Genomic DNA, 18,615 nt, shown 5'->3' on the forward strand with positions numbered 1-18,615 from the left:
GGCCCACCCCTGTAACCTGTCTAGATCCGCTTGCAGCCTGTTCCTTCCTACTAGCGTACCCACTTCCCCCTACATCTTAGTGTCATCTGCAAACTTGAGCAGGGTGCTTTCTACCCCCTCACCCAAGTCGCTGATGAAGATGTTGAATAATGTGGGCCCAAGGACTGAGCTCTGGGGAACCCCACTGCCCACATCCCTCCAGGTCGAATAAGACCCATACACCACCACCCTCTGGGTGTGGCCCTCCAGCCAGTTAGTGACCCATCTGACCGTGTAGGCATCAACACCACTGTCTCCTAGTTTTTTACTGAGAATGGGGTGAGAGACCATGTCGAAGGCCTTCCTGAAGTCCAGAAAGACTATATCCACTGTGACACCTGCATCCAAGGACTTGATGACCTGGTCGTAGAAGGCCACCAGGCTGGTTTGACAAGACCTGCCCCTAATGAACCCATGCTGGTTGCCCCTGAGCATAACCTCCCCTGCTGGCCCTTCCTGGACATGTGCCAGGATAATTCTTTCGAAAAGCTTCCCCAGGACCGAAGTAAGACTCACGGGCCTATAGTTCCTGGGTCCTCCTTCCTCCCTTTTTTAAAGATGGGGACCACATTGGCCCTTTTCCAGTCCTCCGGCACATCGCCTGAGCGCCATGAGTGCTCGCAGAGCTGTGCCAGAGGTCCCGCAATGACCCCTGCTAGTTCCTTCAGTTGAACAGTACTGATTCAGATCTTACCATAAAGGCTACCCAGCCTCAGGACAAATTTCTAGTGGAAACTTAAGGGCCTACAGTCAGGCATATCCCCGGTTTTATCATCTTTTCAGTCCATCATGGTCATCTAATTCTATTTGAATTCTCAAGCCACAGCTTGAGAATGGAAAATGAAAATGGAAAGCCTGACTCATCCATCCGAACCCTGCTTAAGGGCTCTCTCCTACAGATGACTGATTGATTCATAAGCCTAGCACTGATACCACATCAGGGGTATTCTGTTTTTAGAAAAGAGATGCTGGAGTGCTGTCTTTTTTCCAGGGGAAATATCACTATCATTTGTTGAATATTTCGGGTTTCACAGTTTCTGAGACTTGACACTGGAAAATACTGAGTTATACACAGCAGCTTTCCATTCCGAACAAACTTTCAGTGTCCTATTTACTGTATCCACTGTGGCAAATTTCCTAAACCACCAAACTCAGTCTGTTTGCAGAATGAAATACCTTTCAAGCAGAGAATTGTACAGAGAAGCAAGGAACTTCATCTGGTTTTGCTGGGTCCTTGCCACACATTTCCTAGTTAGCCTTATGCCAACCAAGCCAAATATTGATACCTGAAGTACTCCATGCTTCCTCAAAAAATGTTGGCATGGGATTCTGGACAGCGCTTAGCTTTTCTAGAAAAGGAGGGGTAAAGAACTCTTTTGCTTGCTATTCAGCAAATGCAGCCTGGATTCAGTGGAAGGATCTCATAGCAAACTGCAGCTCCTAACTACAAATCTTCTATTGGTCTACTCTCTCTGCTCTCTCATGGTAAAGCTGATCTTGACTCTGAAGCTCTGTTACAGCAGTGTCCAGCACTGAGAACTTTTTGTTTTCAGTGTGGCCCTGAATCAGAGAGTGGCTAATGTCAGTTGGAGTCATGGGTACTCAGCATCTCTCAAAACTATGTGCTAGTGAAGCTTGAGTAACTTGGTCCTTAAATGACACTTTTGTAAGGCATTCATTGGTTACTGGCAAAAGAGATTGTTCATTAAAATCTATTTGATATTCAGTGAGTGTGTGTAGTACAGGTAATTAATGACACCCAAGAATTTTTGTAAGTAATCCACCCCTATAAAAGAGTTTAAGTTAGTTGCATTGATCATACAATGTCATTACCACCCTGTGGCTGTTTAGCAAGTTACTCCGTGGGCAATGAGTTGGAGGTCTCTGTCCAGTTCCTGGTGGGCAACTATTCTCATTGCAAAGAACGTTGCCACAAATAATGGGCAACCTTGTTAATAGTCCCATTAGACTAAATGTGTATTTGATTGAATTATCCCTTTGACCAAGAGACTGCTCATATGTAGAATAGGGCCTAGAGATACTGTGTTGTGTATAATTTTCTTGTGTCAATAAATAAAAGACTTTGGGCTCCAGAACTGTCAGTCTGGGACCTTTCATAAGCAGTACAAGAAGAATAAATATGAATTATTCCAAAGACTATTGCTGCAGCACTGCTATTAGTGACAATTTAGGTATTCCCCCACAGGGAGACACATTTCTCCAGCCTATGCTTCCCTCTTTAGACAGGGAATAGAACAAGAAAGAAGCTATGGAGTAAGAGATTCCTTTAAAAATCTGTTTTAATTTGTATAAAAGATCAGGGGGGGGATAGATTTTTAATCTCCTGTATGCCAAATAGTCATTTATGCTAAAGCATTCAGGTCTCTTTGGATATGGAAATGTTTTATATTCACTTTACATATTTGTATATCATATTTTATAGGGTTGGAAGGGACTTTGAATCATAGAAAGTTAGAGTTGGAAAGGACCTCAGGAAGTCACTTAGTCCAACCCCCTGCTTAAAGCAGGACTATCCCCAACTAGATCATCGCAGCCAAAGCTTTGTCAAGCTGGGTTTTGAAAACCTCCAAGGATGGAGGTTCCACCACCTCTCTGGGTAACCTGTTCCAGTGTTTTACTACCCTCCTAGTGAGAACATTCTTCTTAATATCAAACCTAAACTTCACTTGCTGCAACTTGAGACTGTTCCTTCTTGTTCTGTCATCTGCCACCACTGAGAACAGTCTAGCTCCATCCTCTTTTGAACCACACTTCAGGTAGTTGAAGGCTGCTATTAAATCCCCTCTCAGTCTCCTCTTCTCTAGACTAAATAAGTCCAGTTCCCTCAGCCTCTCCTCAGAAGTCATGTGCTCCAGCCCCCAAACCATTTCTGTCACCCTCTGTTGGACTCTCTCCAATTTGTTCACATTCTTCGTGTAGTGGGGGGCTCAAAACTAAACACAGTACTTACTCCAGATGTGGCCTCACCAGTGCTGAATAGAGGGGAATAATCATTTCCCTTAATGTACTGGCAATACAGCTACCAATGCAGCCAAGTATGCTGTTAGCCTTCTTGGCAACAAGGACACACTGCTGGCTAATATTCAGTTTATTGTCCACTGTGACCACCAGGTCCTTTTCTGCAGAGCTGCTGCCCAGCCAGTCAGCCCCCAACATGGGTGACTGGTGCCTCCCAAGTCTGGGGGGGCAGCAGCAGGGCATGACAAGGGGTGGGGATCCCCCAGTGCCCAGGCGCCGAGTGCACCAATGGCACCAGAAGTGCCAGCACTTCCACCGCAGTCACTTCCACCACTAAAGTGCCGCTGGCAGAGCGAATTTCACGGGGGAGACCAGCGCTCTCTGTGCCCCCCTACTAGAGTGCTCGCTGTCGGGGGGGCACATGCCCCCACCACCCATGCATTGCCTCTGGCCCCCAGCCTTGGTACTGGTGCATGGGATTGTTCTGTCCTAAGTGCAGGAATTTACACTTGTCCTTGCTGAACCTCATGAGATTTCCTTTGGCTCAATCCTCCAATTTGTCTAGGTCAATCTGAATCCTAGCCCTACCCTCCAGCATATCTACTACTCCCCACAGCTTGGTGTCATCTGCAAACTTGCTGAGGGTGCACTCTATGCCACCTTCCATGTCACTGATGCAGACATTGAACAAAACCAGCCCCAGGACTGACCCTTGGGGCACTCCACTTGATACTGGCTGCCAATTAGACATTGAGCTATGGATTGCTACTCTCTGAGCCTGATGATCCAGCCAGTTTTCTATCCACCTTACAGTCCATTCATCCAGTCCATACTTCCTTAGCTTGCCTGCGAGAACGTTGTGGGAAACCATCTCAAAAACCTTGCTAAAACCAAGGTACACCACATTCACTGGGCTCCCCACATCCACAAAGCCAGTCATCTCATCATAGAAGGCAATCAGGTTGGTCAGGCATGATGTGCCCTTGGTGAATGCATGATAACTATTCCTAATCACCTTTTTCTCCTCCAAGTGTTTAGAAATGGATTCCTTGAGGATCTGTTCCATGATTTTTCCTCAGGGACTGAGGTGAGGCTGACTTCATGGATAATTTAGCCCATGACCACTGTCTTCACATGGATGTAGGATTTGCTGCTCCTAAACCATCCCACATAGAGGTTTATGCAGCTTCTTCTTAACAACTTCCAAGTAAGGTGATTCCACAACTTCCCCAGATACCTTGTGCCATTTCCCTACTACTCCTATACTTAGTAAGTTATTACTAAAGTTGGAAAGTTGGATAGTAACTCAAGGGGCAGAACAATAGGAAATGAGAGCCAAGGCCGCCTTTGCTTCAGCAGTGTCATTAGGTTGGCCATATGGCTTGAAGGGGATCTACAAAGGAATTGTATAAAAATTGTGCTGTATCAGAAGCAGGAGGGATTTAATTTTTATGAATAACATGTTTTATTTACTGCTTAGGTTATATTCTCTTGGCCTTTGTGATGGCCCCATCTCCCTAATTCCCAGTCATTATGTCTTCATGAAGGACCTGAATATATCTATATATCAGACATTATACGCGCGCGCACGCCCGCCCGCCCGCCCGCCCGCCCACACACACACACACACACATACACACACACACACATCCAATTTTTTCATAGGTTACCTTTAAACAGAAATGTCTTCCTTTTTATGCCCATGGAATCCCATCCATCTAATCAGTTACACAGTAATTAATCTTCAGGAAATATGTGTTTAATCATTGCTCTGTTTCTAATAGAGACACAGATGTTTTCTCACTTCTGAGTGTAGCATGCAGTTTGGAAGCAAAGTGTAAAAGTTTTGTCTGAATGTGACTAGTGCCTGTGAAGCTCATAGGACTTGAAGAGGAATGCGGATATACACACACACAGGCTTGCAACACGTCAGACCTGAGCCTGATCTTTCTGACTTGAATTCTAGTCCCATCTCCTCACTGACCTGGCTTCAGTGAAGTTACTTATTGCTTATGACAACAAGATGGCAGAATTGGGCATATTCCATTTTTAAAACCCCTATGTCAGTCTTACCTATCTGTTGCTGAAAATCATCTTTGCTCCAAAGAGAATTCTTTCCCCTTTATGGAATTTTTTTTGCTCTTCCTTGCTTGAATTCATGGTGCTTAATCTTCTGTTTAGAAAAATCACAACCAGCTGCTCTAGTGGATTAGCACAGTGTCATGAACAGAGAATTATGATTTATTAAGGGCAACCAAAATGAGGGAAATATGTTTTGTGTTGGAGATGGACTTTGTTCATGCAGTTTAAGGCTTTTACTTAGCATATTAAGAACAAGTATTAGGGAAAAATACCTGAAAGGTTAAAAAAAACTGTATTTAATGTGTGTTGTCATTACTTTTTTGGCAAAGTTTGACCATTAATCTTTATAATCTCAGGGTATCAAAATACTTTACATTGAAAATATGAACTTTAATATATAAAACTAAACTAAAGTGAAGTAAAATAAATGCTTAGAGGACAGAAACGGAAACATCTCTTTGGTCAGCTCTTTTATGTTTTGCACTGGTTACCTTAGAACTCAGTAATGAAAAGATCTGAGTTTGATTTAATGGAGTTATAGGCTGAACCCCTGGCCCTATTGAAACTAATGACAAAACTCACATTGACGTCACTAGGGTGAGGATGTTACTCAGGGTGTTTTCACTTAGGTACCCTATGGCCAGCTTTATACCATCTGAGCATTTGAACCTTTCTACTTAGGCAATTTTTGCCTCTTTTTTTTCCCAAGATGAATTTGCTGTTGTCCTTTCCCCCCCTTATTCCAGCACCAGCTTCCATCTCCTAGTCATAAGCAGATACATGAGCATCATTGCCCAAGGCCTCAGTGAGAAGCAGGCATTCAGCAGGTTGGTGAGTTCTTCTCCCTGGAAAAGTTTTCTGGCATGAATTCTTCCTTTGTTCTTTGATTCAGAATCCTGTCAAACAGATTATCAATTTATCTCTGGATCAGGAAGATAAAGCAGGTCCTCTCTAAGGGTACACTAGTGCTGCTTCACAGATTGATTATGCTGGTCACCAAGGGACCAGCAGCTGTCTTCTCCCATGGAGAGGAATGGCTGATCTCAATTTGAGCCTCTGTAGTGGGCTCTGGGCATGTGCATGCCAGACAAAAGGCAAACTAGCTTTCCAAGAAAAAATAAACCAGGAAGGAAAATCTTTTGGACAGGATTACTCTTTTCCACCTCCTTTTCCTTCCTCCATCCCACCATTCAGGAGACTTCATGCCTGTTTATGTTCCCCTTAGCAAAAACAGGGAAACTGGAATGTAAGGCCAAAATCCCATTACATTCAATGGGAAGACTGAACCCCAAGTAAAAATGATGTTGGTTTGAGGGGAGATTTTTACCTAAGGCAGGGCTGTCCAACAGGTGGCCTGTGGGCCTCATGAGGCCCACAAGCAGTTAACATGTATCCCATGGACCCAGTGGCTACCTATCCCACTGCTACATGGTGAGGGACAGGGGGTCTGCATACTGCCAGCAGGGGGTAGGCTGGCCATTACTGCTATCACAGCCCATTCAGTGGAGATAGAGGGGGCCAAGGGCAGTTGACCCAGCTCATGCAGTGGAGAAGATTCCAAGGGGTTGCCCCCTAAGCATGTACCCATGGCAAAATTGGACAGCCCTGACTAAAGGGGTTAAATGGATCAAATGACATAAAAAATCAGAGATTTTTTTTTAAAGGTTTTCTGAATAGGTCCAAAGGGATAACCCCAATGGAAAAGTCCTATAAAAATGGATAGGGATGAGGCCAGCAGATCATTACAGGCATATGAGAAGGTTCTTCAGAAAGTATTCTACCGTTCTAGGGAATTGAATGGAGAATGCAATCCTTCGAATGCGGAATCACCCGGGACAATTCCAGAGCAGGAGTTGAAATCTCCAGTGCATTCTACAGACTGGTCATTCAGGATGATCTTACAAGGGTTGTTATTTCATATTCCCACAAGGCACTGCACTATTATTTTCATCATTCCCTAATGTGCGGTTGTTTTACAAAGGCCAGCTGCATTGATTGAAATCCATTACAAACACCTCACAAAGACTACGCCTTGTTTCTTATCCCTTGGCTCAGTAACGCGACTCAAAAGCACTCTGTGGATCTCTCTCCACAGGCAGAAGAGTTTGTTGCCAGGAAAAATCTTCTGAAGAGAGTGCATCCTATGTCATGAACATTGCTGTTTACTCTCTGGGCAGTACTGCAAAGCAGGGTCAGAATTCCCCTGTTGCAGTCAGCATCCAGTCTGGCAATGGAGCCAAGGTGCATCTCTTAGGTAGTGATTTTAGCTTTAGGTTGGCAGGTCACTTTGCATACCATCACTGTCTTGGGCTGGTTTCACCTCCACCTTCCTGTGTCAGTCAGCAATGAGACCTTGTGGTTAATATGATAGAGGTCCAATCAAAATGAAAGAGGTTAAAATAATCCCAGTCCTATTCCCACTGATGCCCATAGAACTCACATTAAAATTACTGGAAGCAGATGTAGGCAAAAATAGCCAAATCCCAAAATACAGTCTCTTTGGGAAGTATGAGAACCATGGTGCGTAGAGACGTTCAAACCCTTCATAACATAACCCCAGTCCAGTTAAAACTGTAGAGTTCAGAGGATAGTAATTAGTCATATCTTGTACAAATATATATGGCATCTGATTCTCATTTACCCTAGGACCCTTTAACAACAGTCTGGCCATGTGAGGAGACTGAAAATGCATGCACCCATAATTTTCACTGACTTAAAGCTCCCTTTACATGGCCAGAACACTCTGAAGGGACCTCAGTGCAAATGAGAATCAGCCCCGTAATTAATTGCCCTTATAATCCCACCTAAGCAAAGCTTAGTACTTGTCCAAAACTAACCTAAAGTAAAGAATAACTTGGAATGAAATTCTCATTTCTTGTTGGTGTCTTAAAATAGGCATGCTGGTTTTAGATTATGCTGTCCTATGAAATACAGTTTGTTAGAATCCAGTAAATCTTCCTGACTGAGTGAATCCTTGAAAGCTTCTAATATATTGACAAAACTTTTAACTAATTTCACTAATTTTAACTTTAACCTTCATCATATTATTTTGGAATATACTCAAATTGTAAAGTATTCTGAAAGACATGAGAAGCAAGAAACAAAATTAAACCAAAATAGTGGAAAAGTTCTTTAAAACCAGTGTACACCAAAACCCAGCTTTCACCCAGGATCAACCACTTGTAGTTCTGTATGTAAAATCTCCAGCATTTCAGGATACTAATGCTTTTCTACACTGCTCACATTCTTGTAAAAATATGAAGTGGAAAGTATTGGAAAAAAATATTTGTTTGCAGTGCATCTTTTTTTTTAAATAACGTTTTACAATTCAACTAAGCATTTATGGAAACTCAGATAACAATAAATTGAGTCTATTGTACCTGCCAGAAAAAAGGCTTAGAATTTCATTAAAAACATTAATCCTCAAATAGACTAAACAATCCATTCTCCTAATTTGTGACCAGGTGGTCATATTTTCTCCCACTACACTTTGATGTAAGGTAGGCTCCTACATATGGGCTATTTAATTGTATCATCCAATGGTATTGAAATCCATTGTGAACACCTCCTGTTCAACAGATCATTTGGGACAAATTGTCTCATCCTAGAGTCATAGATCTCAGTGTTCGGAGACCTGGGTTCTATGCCTGGCTGTGCTCCAGACAGCTGATGCAGCTGTAGCCAGGTCATTAAAATTTCCTTTATGCACAAATTGTATAACGATAATTAATTTCACAACAGTGAAGGGCTCAAATCAGTATTTTTCAGAAACACTTTGAGATCGTTAGATGGGAGGAGATGTAGAAGTGCTTGTTTTTATTGCAGAAATGGGCATGATATACTGGGTAGACAAAGCCAAGTTGGAATGGGGTCTTGGCTGTTCCTGCACAGACAATGTCCGAGGGATCAGATGTCAAAAAAGAGATGGAGATAACAAAAGTATTGTTCCTTTCATCCTTCTGAGGCAGGACCTTGGTATCTCATGTGATAAATGGAATAGGAGTACATGACAGTTAAAAACATAGGTCTTCTCTATTAAGTATCCTGTGATACTTTTTATCAGAGCATTTTCATGTGGCTCTTCATCAAAATGCATCTTCTCCCCATCTGCTGTGCATGCTGTAGGTTGCTGTTCCTGCCCAGGGGGGATGGGTTGGACATCACAATATGTTATTACTACCCATTCTCACGTGCATTTTTCAGTTTGCAATGCAGAACATGCAATATAAGTAGGTGTTCACATTTTGCAGGCCCAAGGTAAGTGACAGCATTCAAAATTTGGCCAATGTCTCTTTCTGTGCATGGGATTGGCAAGTTATGTTTTTTCATAGTCTCCCAATGTATATGCAGTATGTCTTTCTAGTGCACAAGTACATTTAATGTCTCTATAAATCATCTAAGATATTCTGTATGTTCTGCACAGGCTATTAATTCTACTATGATGAAAAAACAACATAGTAAGTGAGAGAACCAATGTGTTGTGCTTTGCAAGACCTATGCATACAAAGTACATGGAATAAATGCAGCATTTTCTTTTGTTCAAATGTATTTCATGTCAGAGAAGTTGACATATGAAACACTTTCTGTGTTTGGTTTCCTGAAGGAGAAATATTAACTTGAGTACCTCATTAAACATTAGAAATCATGGGGTCTTGTTAAGAAACACTAGCCTGTGTTTGAAATAAGTAATTCCATTCTAATTCCTGTTTTGGAATAAGCATCCTATAACAGTCACAAGACTCAAACTGTATGTTTCGTAACAATATCTTCTTTCCTTGTGGTCTGAATGAGAGGTTCAAAGAAAGCTCAAATCTCTAATAAGAACTTGGTTAAAATTGTGGAGTTCTGCTAACTGTCAGGTTTGAAACCATAGGAAATTACCAGCAACAGCATGGTGTCTACCCAAAAATAATACATCTTCCTCTTGAACCTGTCCCAACTCTTAAGTTCATAGTCTCAAATCAGGCAATAGAGTCACGCATCTCTGGTCTGAACCAGACCGTTGGCAGCCCCATGTGAAATCTCTCTGTTTCTCAGCCTCATCAGGAATTCTGCTTTCCTCAGCAGTACAGGTCCTGTTTCAGGAAAGCATGATATGTTTGCAGAAGTTAATTTATGCTGTGATACTTTGAAGAGGCCAAGGCAGCAAGTCAGCTACCTATATGCAACTACAGGCCTTCTGTATCCAAACATGCTAGTTATCATATTGCTGGCAGAACCTGCAGTTGCCTTGTGGAAAAATCTAATGGCTTCTTGCAACAAAGTTAAGAAAGAAGGCACATGAACAAATTAAAAAGGGATTAGGGATTCCAGGTTTTACTTATAGCAAGATAGAAATTATTAACATTCAGGTAGAGTCAAATCCTGTTCATTCTTCCAAGGATATGACTGTCTAGTCATGGGACAGTTTGACTCTCTGGGTTTGGATGACATAGCACTTGCTGCTGAATGTGACTCACTTGACATGCATTCTGACAGAGAACATGTGGAGTGCTTCTGGCTCTAGCACGGTGGCATGGCCCTATCGAAAACAAAGGAATGAGCTCAGATCACTTCATTCCTGTGTCAAGCTTATTTCAACTATGCTAAATTAGCACCTTAGCATAAAATGAACAGGAACAGTTCATCCTTGGGAAGAATCCGTGAAGTGCAGCTCTTTCAGGGGCAGTGCTTCAGACTTTACAACGTACATTTACAACAGGGGCCTCTGAAGGAGCTCTAGGACATCGGGGAGACATCAACAATTCACTGAGTAGGCTGACAGCCGTGGAAATGAGGAGGGACAGGTTTAAAAGTGCCCATGAATTACTAAGCCCAAGTACAAGTAGAGGGAGTTATGATGCCATCCCTGATGTGTTGACCTTGCTCAGCAAACTACAGTACAAATCCCCTGCTATGCAATAAAGAATACACCAAAGCATCCCCCTATTCTACCCTCCTTGCTCAACTCATTTCTGTCAAGAGTTGTGTGTATTGTACTGGGGATAGATGAAATGGTTTATATCAAACAGAAAACAATCTAAACCTTCATCTGGTATTTGAACTGAGCATTACCCTGAGCAAACTCTCTTTATGAGATTAACAAAATTAGATTCACTTATTTTGTTTTGCATTTATTTTCATATGCATCTCCTATTGGGTTCAGCACAGTCTATTCAATCCATGCAAACATTAAGCCCTGTAGGGAGAAAGTTCCTAAAATCTTGCAGGAAAGCCTATTGTTGTGTGTTTGCTAGTTTACTTTCCAGGCCAATGTGGTTGAAGTTGGGGCTCCGAAAAGCTGTTGAACTTCTGTATGCTTCTCAAAACATCTTTAATTCCTCTATATAAAATTTTTCCATTAATGAATTATCTTGCTTTCTCTCTGAATATTTGCCAGTCCTTCCTTTTCTTCCAAGCACAAAATGTTCCCTGTTCAAATACAACTTGACATCACTGACCTGAGACTTCTAAAGACTCGTGTCTCCCACAGGTTCATGACCGCCTGGATCGTTACTGCTGTGGATTCCAACCAGACCCTTCCGAGCCTTGTGTGGAGGAAATGCTCCATGACAAATGTAGAAACCCTAGAGAACTTGTCTTGGTCCATATCCTGGTATAGCATCACCAAACATTGTGTTCACCTGCCTTGTTTCAGCTACTAACTGCCAAATATTTCTTAATAGTTTGGTTCCCTCTTACTAATTTGTGTTATGTTCTTAACCCAAAAAGAAAGGGCAAAATATATCAAAGGAAAGCTGATTTCAGGGTAAGGAAAAATAAGGAGAGTATTATGTTTCTATGGATCTTCTATGAATAAGGTTTTCATTAGGCTTATTTGTAGTGCAATCTGCCAGTCAGTGGACACATCTATCCAAGACGTTTACTGTGGAGTAGACTAATTAGCTCCAGAGTAAGTGTCACACATCTACACGTGTGCCCCCATTATGCTGGAGTAAACTAATTAACTCTGCAGCAGGATGGTACTTTTTACCCCACAGCCATGTGAATGTAAATGCTACCCTACCTTGGTTGACTGGAGCACAAGATTGCTTCAGCTAGCCCCACACTGAAGCACCTTGTGACCCAGCCAGCTCCTCCAAAGCACACTGAGATGGGAGGAACTGCCTCGGGCTTGCAGGCTTGTGAGATGCCCGTCTCCCTTCCCCTCCACAAGTGCCCTGAGAGCTGGAGCTGCTGTGAACCAGCTCAACATGCTGTGGTCCCAGGCACACATGTAAACAGAGTGCCCAGGAGCAGTAAGATCCAACGCGACAAGCGCCAGAGTTAACTGCATCACATTAATATGGACATATAGATGTGCCCTATGGTTGCAGCTACATAAGACACTTACTACAGAGTTGACTAATTAGCTCCACAGTAAAGCATCACTGTCTACACATGTGCCCCTATTAGGCAGGAGTAAACTAATTAACTCCACTGTAGGATAGTACTGTCAGATACAAGTGAATAAGTTATTTACCAGATACTACAGTGGAGTTATTTACTCTGCCACAATGCATGTGTAGATGCTGGCTGGGCTGGCTGGGGCATGAGGGTGCTACCGTGTGGGGTTAGCCCCACACGGTAGCATCCTCATGCCTCAGTCAGCCCCTCTGCAGCACATTGAGACAGTGGGGAGCAGCTCTGGACTTGCAGGCTGACCCCTTGGGCTCCCAACCAGCTGAGGCTGCCCTGGTTCAATATGCTCTGGTCCCAGGTACACGTCCAAATGCTGTGCCTGGGAGAAACAAAGTGCTGCATGAACTGTGCTAGAGTTTATTGCACCGTGCTAATTTCAAGTATAGACGTGCCCAGTGTAAGGACATGTATTGTCACTACTCTTAGAATGCAAATACCCAGAACAACTACTGCAGAGGAATCTATTCCAGGCTTTACTCTACAGCAAATTTGCATGACCTGCTCTATGCACTAAGACAGTGCATGGCCACTAGGTACAGGGAAGCGTCTTTGCATTGATCAAATGGCTACCCTAGAATGAAATTGATAAGGACAGTGGGTACCAGTGTGTCCTGTTTGCCCTTCTTACCACTTGCCCTTCTTATACCAGTGTAACTTACACCACTATATAGTTACTCCTCACTTTCTGATGATTAACTTTACCTGGAGTGGAATGACTTACACCAGTATAAAACTGTGCATTGTGCACCTGCTCCACATTTACTATGAGGTCAAGTCAATTTACTCTGTGTTATGTGTCAGAACCTAGTCCTGCAAAAGACTGAAGGAACACTATGGGTGCAGACATTAGGGACCCAATCTAACTCATGGTACTTTGCATGAAGTGCCATGAGTTAGAGCCCCCTCCCCAACCCAACAGGCATAAGTTAGAGTCAGCTTGCAATGGTTCCGGCCAGCAGGCAGAGGCGCTCCAGCAGCCTCCAAGGAGGCTGCCTAATAGACCTATGCAAAGCGGCTAGTATTTGCTTCAGATTCAGCAGATTCAGGGTACAGTGATTCAATTCAGTGATTCAAATCACTGTCCTGAATTGATTCGTCCGAATCTCCGAATCAGCCAGGCCTATTCCCACCAGCCCGGCAATGGCTGCCCTGCCTGCCCCAGCTCCTGGCTCTTTGGGAAAAAAAAGCCCCAGCTCACCGGGTGTTGCCATGGGGGTGGAGGGGGGGGCAATCCCTGTTGCTCCTCACTGCCCCACACTGCATGGGGGGGCTCCACACAAGCCCCCCGAATCCCCTCGCTCCCCCAGACCCCCCACGGATCCCCAGCCTGGCCCAGCTCCGGCCCTTTAAGAAAAAAAACCCCCGAGAAAAGCCCTGCACCCACCGTTCCTGCTCGTGTGGGGGGTGATCCTCGCTTCCCTCTGCTGCCCTGCACCATGGGGGATGGGGTTCTGCACGAGCCCCCTGAAGCCCCAAGGCCGCTGCAGGAGCAGTGAGTCCTGGGGCTTTTGTCTGGTTTTTTTTTTTTTCTTAAAGGGCCAGAGCTGGCTGGAATCTTTTCCAAAGATTCAGAGAGCTTTGAAATGATTCGGACCTTTAAATTGGTCCCTGATTTGATTCAGATTCAGAGATTTGGCTACCAAATTGAGCCAAATCTCCTCTGAATCGAATCACCACCTGAAGCTTCGCACAGCCCTACTGCCTAACCTCTGCTCTCCCCATTCCCTGCTGGCCAACTGGGTGAAAAATTAACCCTGGAGGGAACACAAGTTCCCTAAGGATCTCTTTTTTGAGCACCTTCATGTAACATCTGATTTAACCCGGGTTAATTTTCCTGCAATGGGCCATTTAAAAACCACTCTGCACCTGTGCATGTGTGTTATGACATGACTGTAGAGCATATTCAGATCGCTTGAACCATGTCACTTTTTTCTGTGCTTTATGTGATTCTCTGATATGTCACATCCAAAGAAGCCTAGTGTGATATCAGGAGACAGGGAAACCTTTCTACATATAAAGCTACAGCTGACAGAAAACAGATAGTTAGCTATGTTAGTCTGAAGTTAGGCAGAAGGCAGGGTAGTGCATCACCTTATAGACTAACTCATTCAGCAAGGCTGTTGTAAGCTACAGCCTACTTTGTTAGAGGCTATGAAATGATGAAGTAGCATATGATGAAGTAGGCTGTACGGTAAAAAAGCTCATGCCTCTTTGAACGAGTTAGTTTGTAAGAAACACAGTTACATCCTGTGCCTACGCAACACCTCTAGAGTAAAAAATCAGTACAGCCTAGTAGCCATACAGCGCCAGTGTTCCTTTTATGCTATTCACATTACATTCTGCCAGAATAAATGTGATCTTAAACAAATGAAATTAATTCTACATTCCTTCCTACTCTGCAATTGAACAGCGTGCTGTTAATAAAATATATCCCTGGATGATAACAAATGCAATAAAATAGGGAAGCTCAAAATGAAAGGTGACGTTTGAGGTTGCTCAGTGCTGTTAGATAGCCACATTTGACTTTCAATTTGGAGACCTACAGCAGATCATTTTAGTACAGGGAACTTGGGGAATAGATGGGTTTCACTTGAGCAACCTGGCCATATAGGCCCTCTATATTTTGTTCAGTGCAGCTAAAACATTGTACTGCACTTTTACCACCAGCACTACATACAGGGCAGTTCAGAGCTGCGCTGGCTGAAAAGCAGACAAGAAAACAGCCTGAGTCACAGTTGGGTTCCTTATATCTCTCCCTTGCTGTAGGGATGAAAGTAGCTTATGTCAGCCCTTTACCTGGTACAGGTTACACCTCTTCCTCTGTGCCAGTTCAGGGTGTTGGTTCGCAAGGACAGGAAGGGGACACAAAAAGAATGAAGGCACCTCCCACTTGCTGTCTCTGCCTACCCACCTGAGTAAGAGAGGGAGTACTAGCTTTGCAAATCCTGCTGTCCCCTCCTGCAATTCATGAAGAAAGGCAAGTGAGACAAGTACCACTTGTCACAGTTCTGCCATGAGCTAGCAGAACAGCCCTGTAGACCCTGAAACTCTTGGACTTTCATTTCTGACCTCAGGTTATCCTAGCTATATAAATGTTCCAATAACAAGTCTCCATAAAAGCTACCCTTCCCTCCCACCATCTCAAGAGAAAGCGTGTACACACATTGAACTTCTCCTTTTGGCTTTTTTCCCCCCCACCAGATCCGGAGGACTGAGCCTTCCCAGCTAGTGTTCATCGACAATGCGGGCAGACTCCTCCATCCTGAAGCCAAGCTCAACTTCAGGCTGTTGGAAGGCATAGACAGGTAAGAAGGGCACCAGGCTCAGTTCTGGCTTCAAACACAGGAGATTCATAGGGTCATACAACATAGCCCTCACACCATTAGAAAGCTTCCTTCCTTTCAGGAATATTAAAGAGACAGTCAGCACCGCCTCACTCACCGTGGCCAGAACAGTCAGGATTCTTCAGTAGAACCAAGCTTCTGGCCAGAATATAAAAAATGAGATGGGGCTTCCCCAGGCCTGTGCTCTACTTTCTTCTCATTCCAGGTACAAAGGCTGAGTGTGTTATATCTGTTCCTACCTTGCTGATACTTAAACCTTTTCTGACCAGTCTATTTGTACCATGCAGTACAGTCCTCACACACAGGATGGCTATATTTCTATATATTAGCTTCATGTATAGCATTTTCACTCAGGCTTTCATAAGGGAATGAGCCAGCTCCTATTCCAGACAAAGAAAGCCTCCCAGCAAGCTTTGAATAAGGTCCTACCTGCAGGTATATTTGAAGCGCAGATACAGAATCCAAATCTAAGCTTACGTGTACCTTTGTAATTCAAGAGTGGTTCCAGTGAAATCAGTGGCATGTCAGCAGCCTAAGGCTAGAACAAGTTCATAGTCAAGCTGTATATCTCGTACTGAAGTCAATATTTATATCTCACTCTGGGGGTGGCTGATGGCTAGCTCAGCAGCTGTAGATATTATTTTTCTTCTAATTGGCAGCTGTACAAGATATCCAACAAACAGGTACTTCGGCTTTTGGACTATTGTTGCATCTCAGGCTTTCACATGTTACCAGCCTTTTTCATTTGGAGCCTCTTTTGGATTCATTTCTCACTGTGCAGTCTTGAGACCCTCATATATTATAAGTAGAGTTCTACATGAGCCATTCATTCCCACTTGTTAGTAGACATGGGCACAACACAAAAACCCTGGATCAGAACAGTTCTCAACCTTGGGGTTTAAAATCTGAGTCTGGGGTCAGAGCCAAATTATGGTGCTTGAGTCCGCTGGTAGGAAATGTTCCATCACTGCACACTTAGCCACTTCTGCCCCACCCCCGCCGGTACTTAGGCCATGCGTCTATTGCTTCCAGGATGCTCTTGAAAAAGCCAAGAAGCAAAACCTACCCTCTGCTCCTGCTCCTCTTGTGCCAATCCAGTAAATGAGGTGGTGAGGCCACCTGAGGGTACTTCCACCCTGCTACCAATCTCAAGGCCTCTGCTCCAAACATGTTTGAGAGTGGTGTGGAATGCCCTCTGAGCTGTTTCATTGCTTCATTTCCAGGTTATGGGCCAAGCATGTTCTTATTGGTTCAGTTTGGGATTAAGCCTCTGATATCCAGGCAAATGTCTCACACTGAGATATCCCATATAATGTTCTCTTGTACCCTAACTAGAGATGGACACTAAACTGAGGCTCTGACCATTTCTCAGCATCACAGAGGTTAACATCCAGCTCCAAACAGTTTCCCTGTCAACACATACTTGCTAAATTATTATTGCTTCCTATATTCATGCATTGCAAAATACTTAGTATTGAAACAATTTCTGCTTTGTATGACATATGAAAAGTATGAGACAGAAGACTTCCAGAGACAAAGGTAGATAGGGATCAAATGCCATTCTGCTATGCTCTGGGTATATCTACATGACACACTAACTGCAAAGTAGCCTAATAATGCTGCACAGTAGTGTATCACAGCACTGACAATGCTAATATGCTACTGCAACTGTATTATTAGGCTACTGCACAGCAGCATCACTAAAAAGGTGTTTGCCGGCACTACTGTACAGTAACTCCGATTTAGTACTTGATTATACAAATACTAAATAAATGCACAGTAACCACTGTGCATTAATGAACATGTAGATGCGCCCTCTGAAACCTGAGCCATAGGATTTTGCCTTTGTAAACACTTTTCTTTCCCTGTCTTAATTTTCTTTATCAGCTTTCCGCAGACAGCTGTGACCATGCTCCAGTCAGGATGTTTACAGAACATGCTTCTTAAGTCACTGTACATGGATCAAGAGTTCTGGGAAAGCCAGGGTGGCTTTGAGGGACTTAGACACCTGCTTGAAACCATTGACAGACGAGGACAGATTTTACTGCAGTACATTCAAGACCACAATTTGACAGTCGTTAAGGACTTGTTACTTTAAACCTTCCTCAGCAATGGCAACACACTTGCCTGCTAGGAAATGAAAGGATTCAATGATGGATATACCTCAGTCCTCCAGCTTTTGTGATCAGAACCCTTTCTGGAATGCTTGGTTCTTCAGAACTGAATTCTTATCAGCAGCAGATCTGGAGAACGAGGATAGATCCCAGCGAGTGGGGAACAGCAGGAAAGCACATTTCTGACGTTTTACAGAAATGCTTGTAAAAAGTGTGCACCAAATATTTCTTGTGAACTGAACTCCACATGAATTGTTGGTTTGACCCAAGGGGAAAAGAGGTGGCACCTCCAAAGTGAATGGTACAAATGATGACATACTATGTGTGCGAGTGCCATCTCCCTCTGTCTAATAAATGATGTGTGAACGGCTACTGAATGTAAACTAGTTAATACCAGCTGAGAATTTGTCCCAGGGACTTACCAGAAACACCTGGCAGCAATTGCCGTAGCAAAAATTGCAAAACATGTTCTAGTCCAAATCTTTGTCTTCACACACACATAGGTTCCTGAAACATTCACCCTTTGAGCTGAAATTTTCCCAGCTGGGGTCTGTCCAGAGTGAATTGTTAATTTATTTTTAAAAAGCTTGAGCTCAGTCACTTCTGTTATTTTGTGAGCTCTGAGAGGATTTAGAGGGGAAAAAAACCCCAAACCA

At 43.5% G+C, this 18,615-nt stretch overlaps 1 protein-coding gene across 1 annotated transcript in view; it reads left to right on the forward strand.

Moving 5' to 3' along the window:
• Positions 1–17,943, forward strand: part of FAM198A (family with sequence similarity 198 member A) — a 57,828-nt gene extending 39,885 nt beyond the window's left edge. The window contains exons 3-5 of the mRNA XM_006030279.2: positions 11,573–11,695; positions 15,703–15,806; positions 17,733–17,943. Of these exons, the coding sequence (XP_006030341.2) occupies positions 11,573–11,695; positions 15,703–15,806; positions 17,733–17,943 (438 nt within the window). The remainder of the gene's footprint in view (positions 1–11,572; positions 11,696–15,702; positions 15,807–17,732) is intronic.
• The last annotated feature ends 672 nt before the right edge of the window (positions 17,944–18,615 follow it).

Source organism: Alligator sinensis, unplaced genomic scaffold (assembly GCF_000455745.1).
Source record: "Alligator sinensis unplaced genomic scaffold, ASM45574v1 scaffold279_1, whole genome shotgun sequence".
Taxonomy (NCBI): Eukaryota; Metazoa; Chordata; order Crocodylia; family Alligatoridae; genus Alligator; species Alligator sinensis.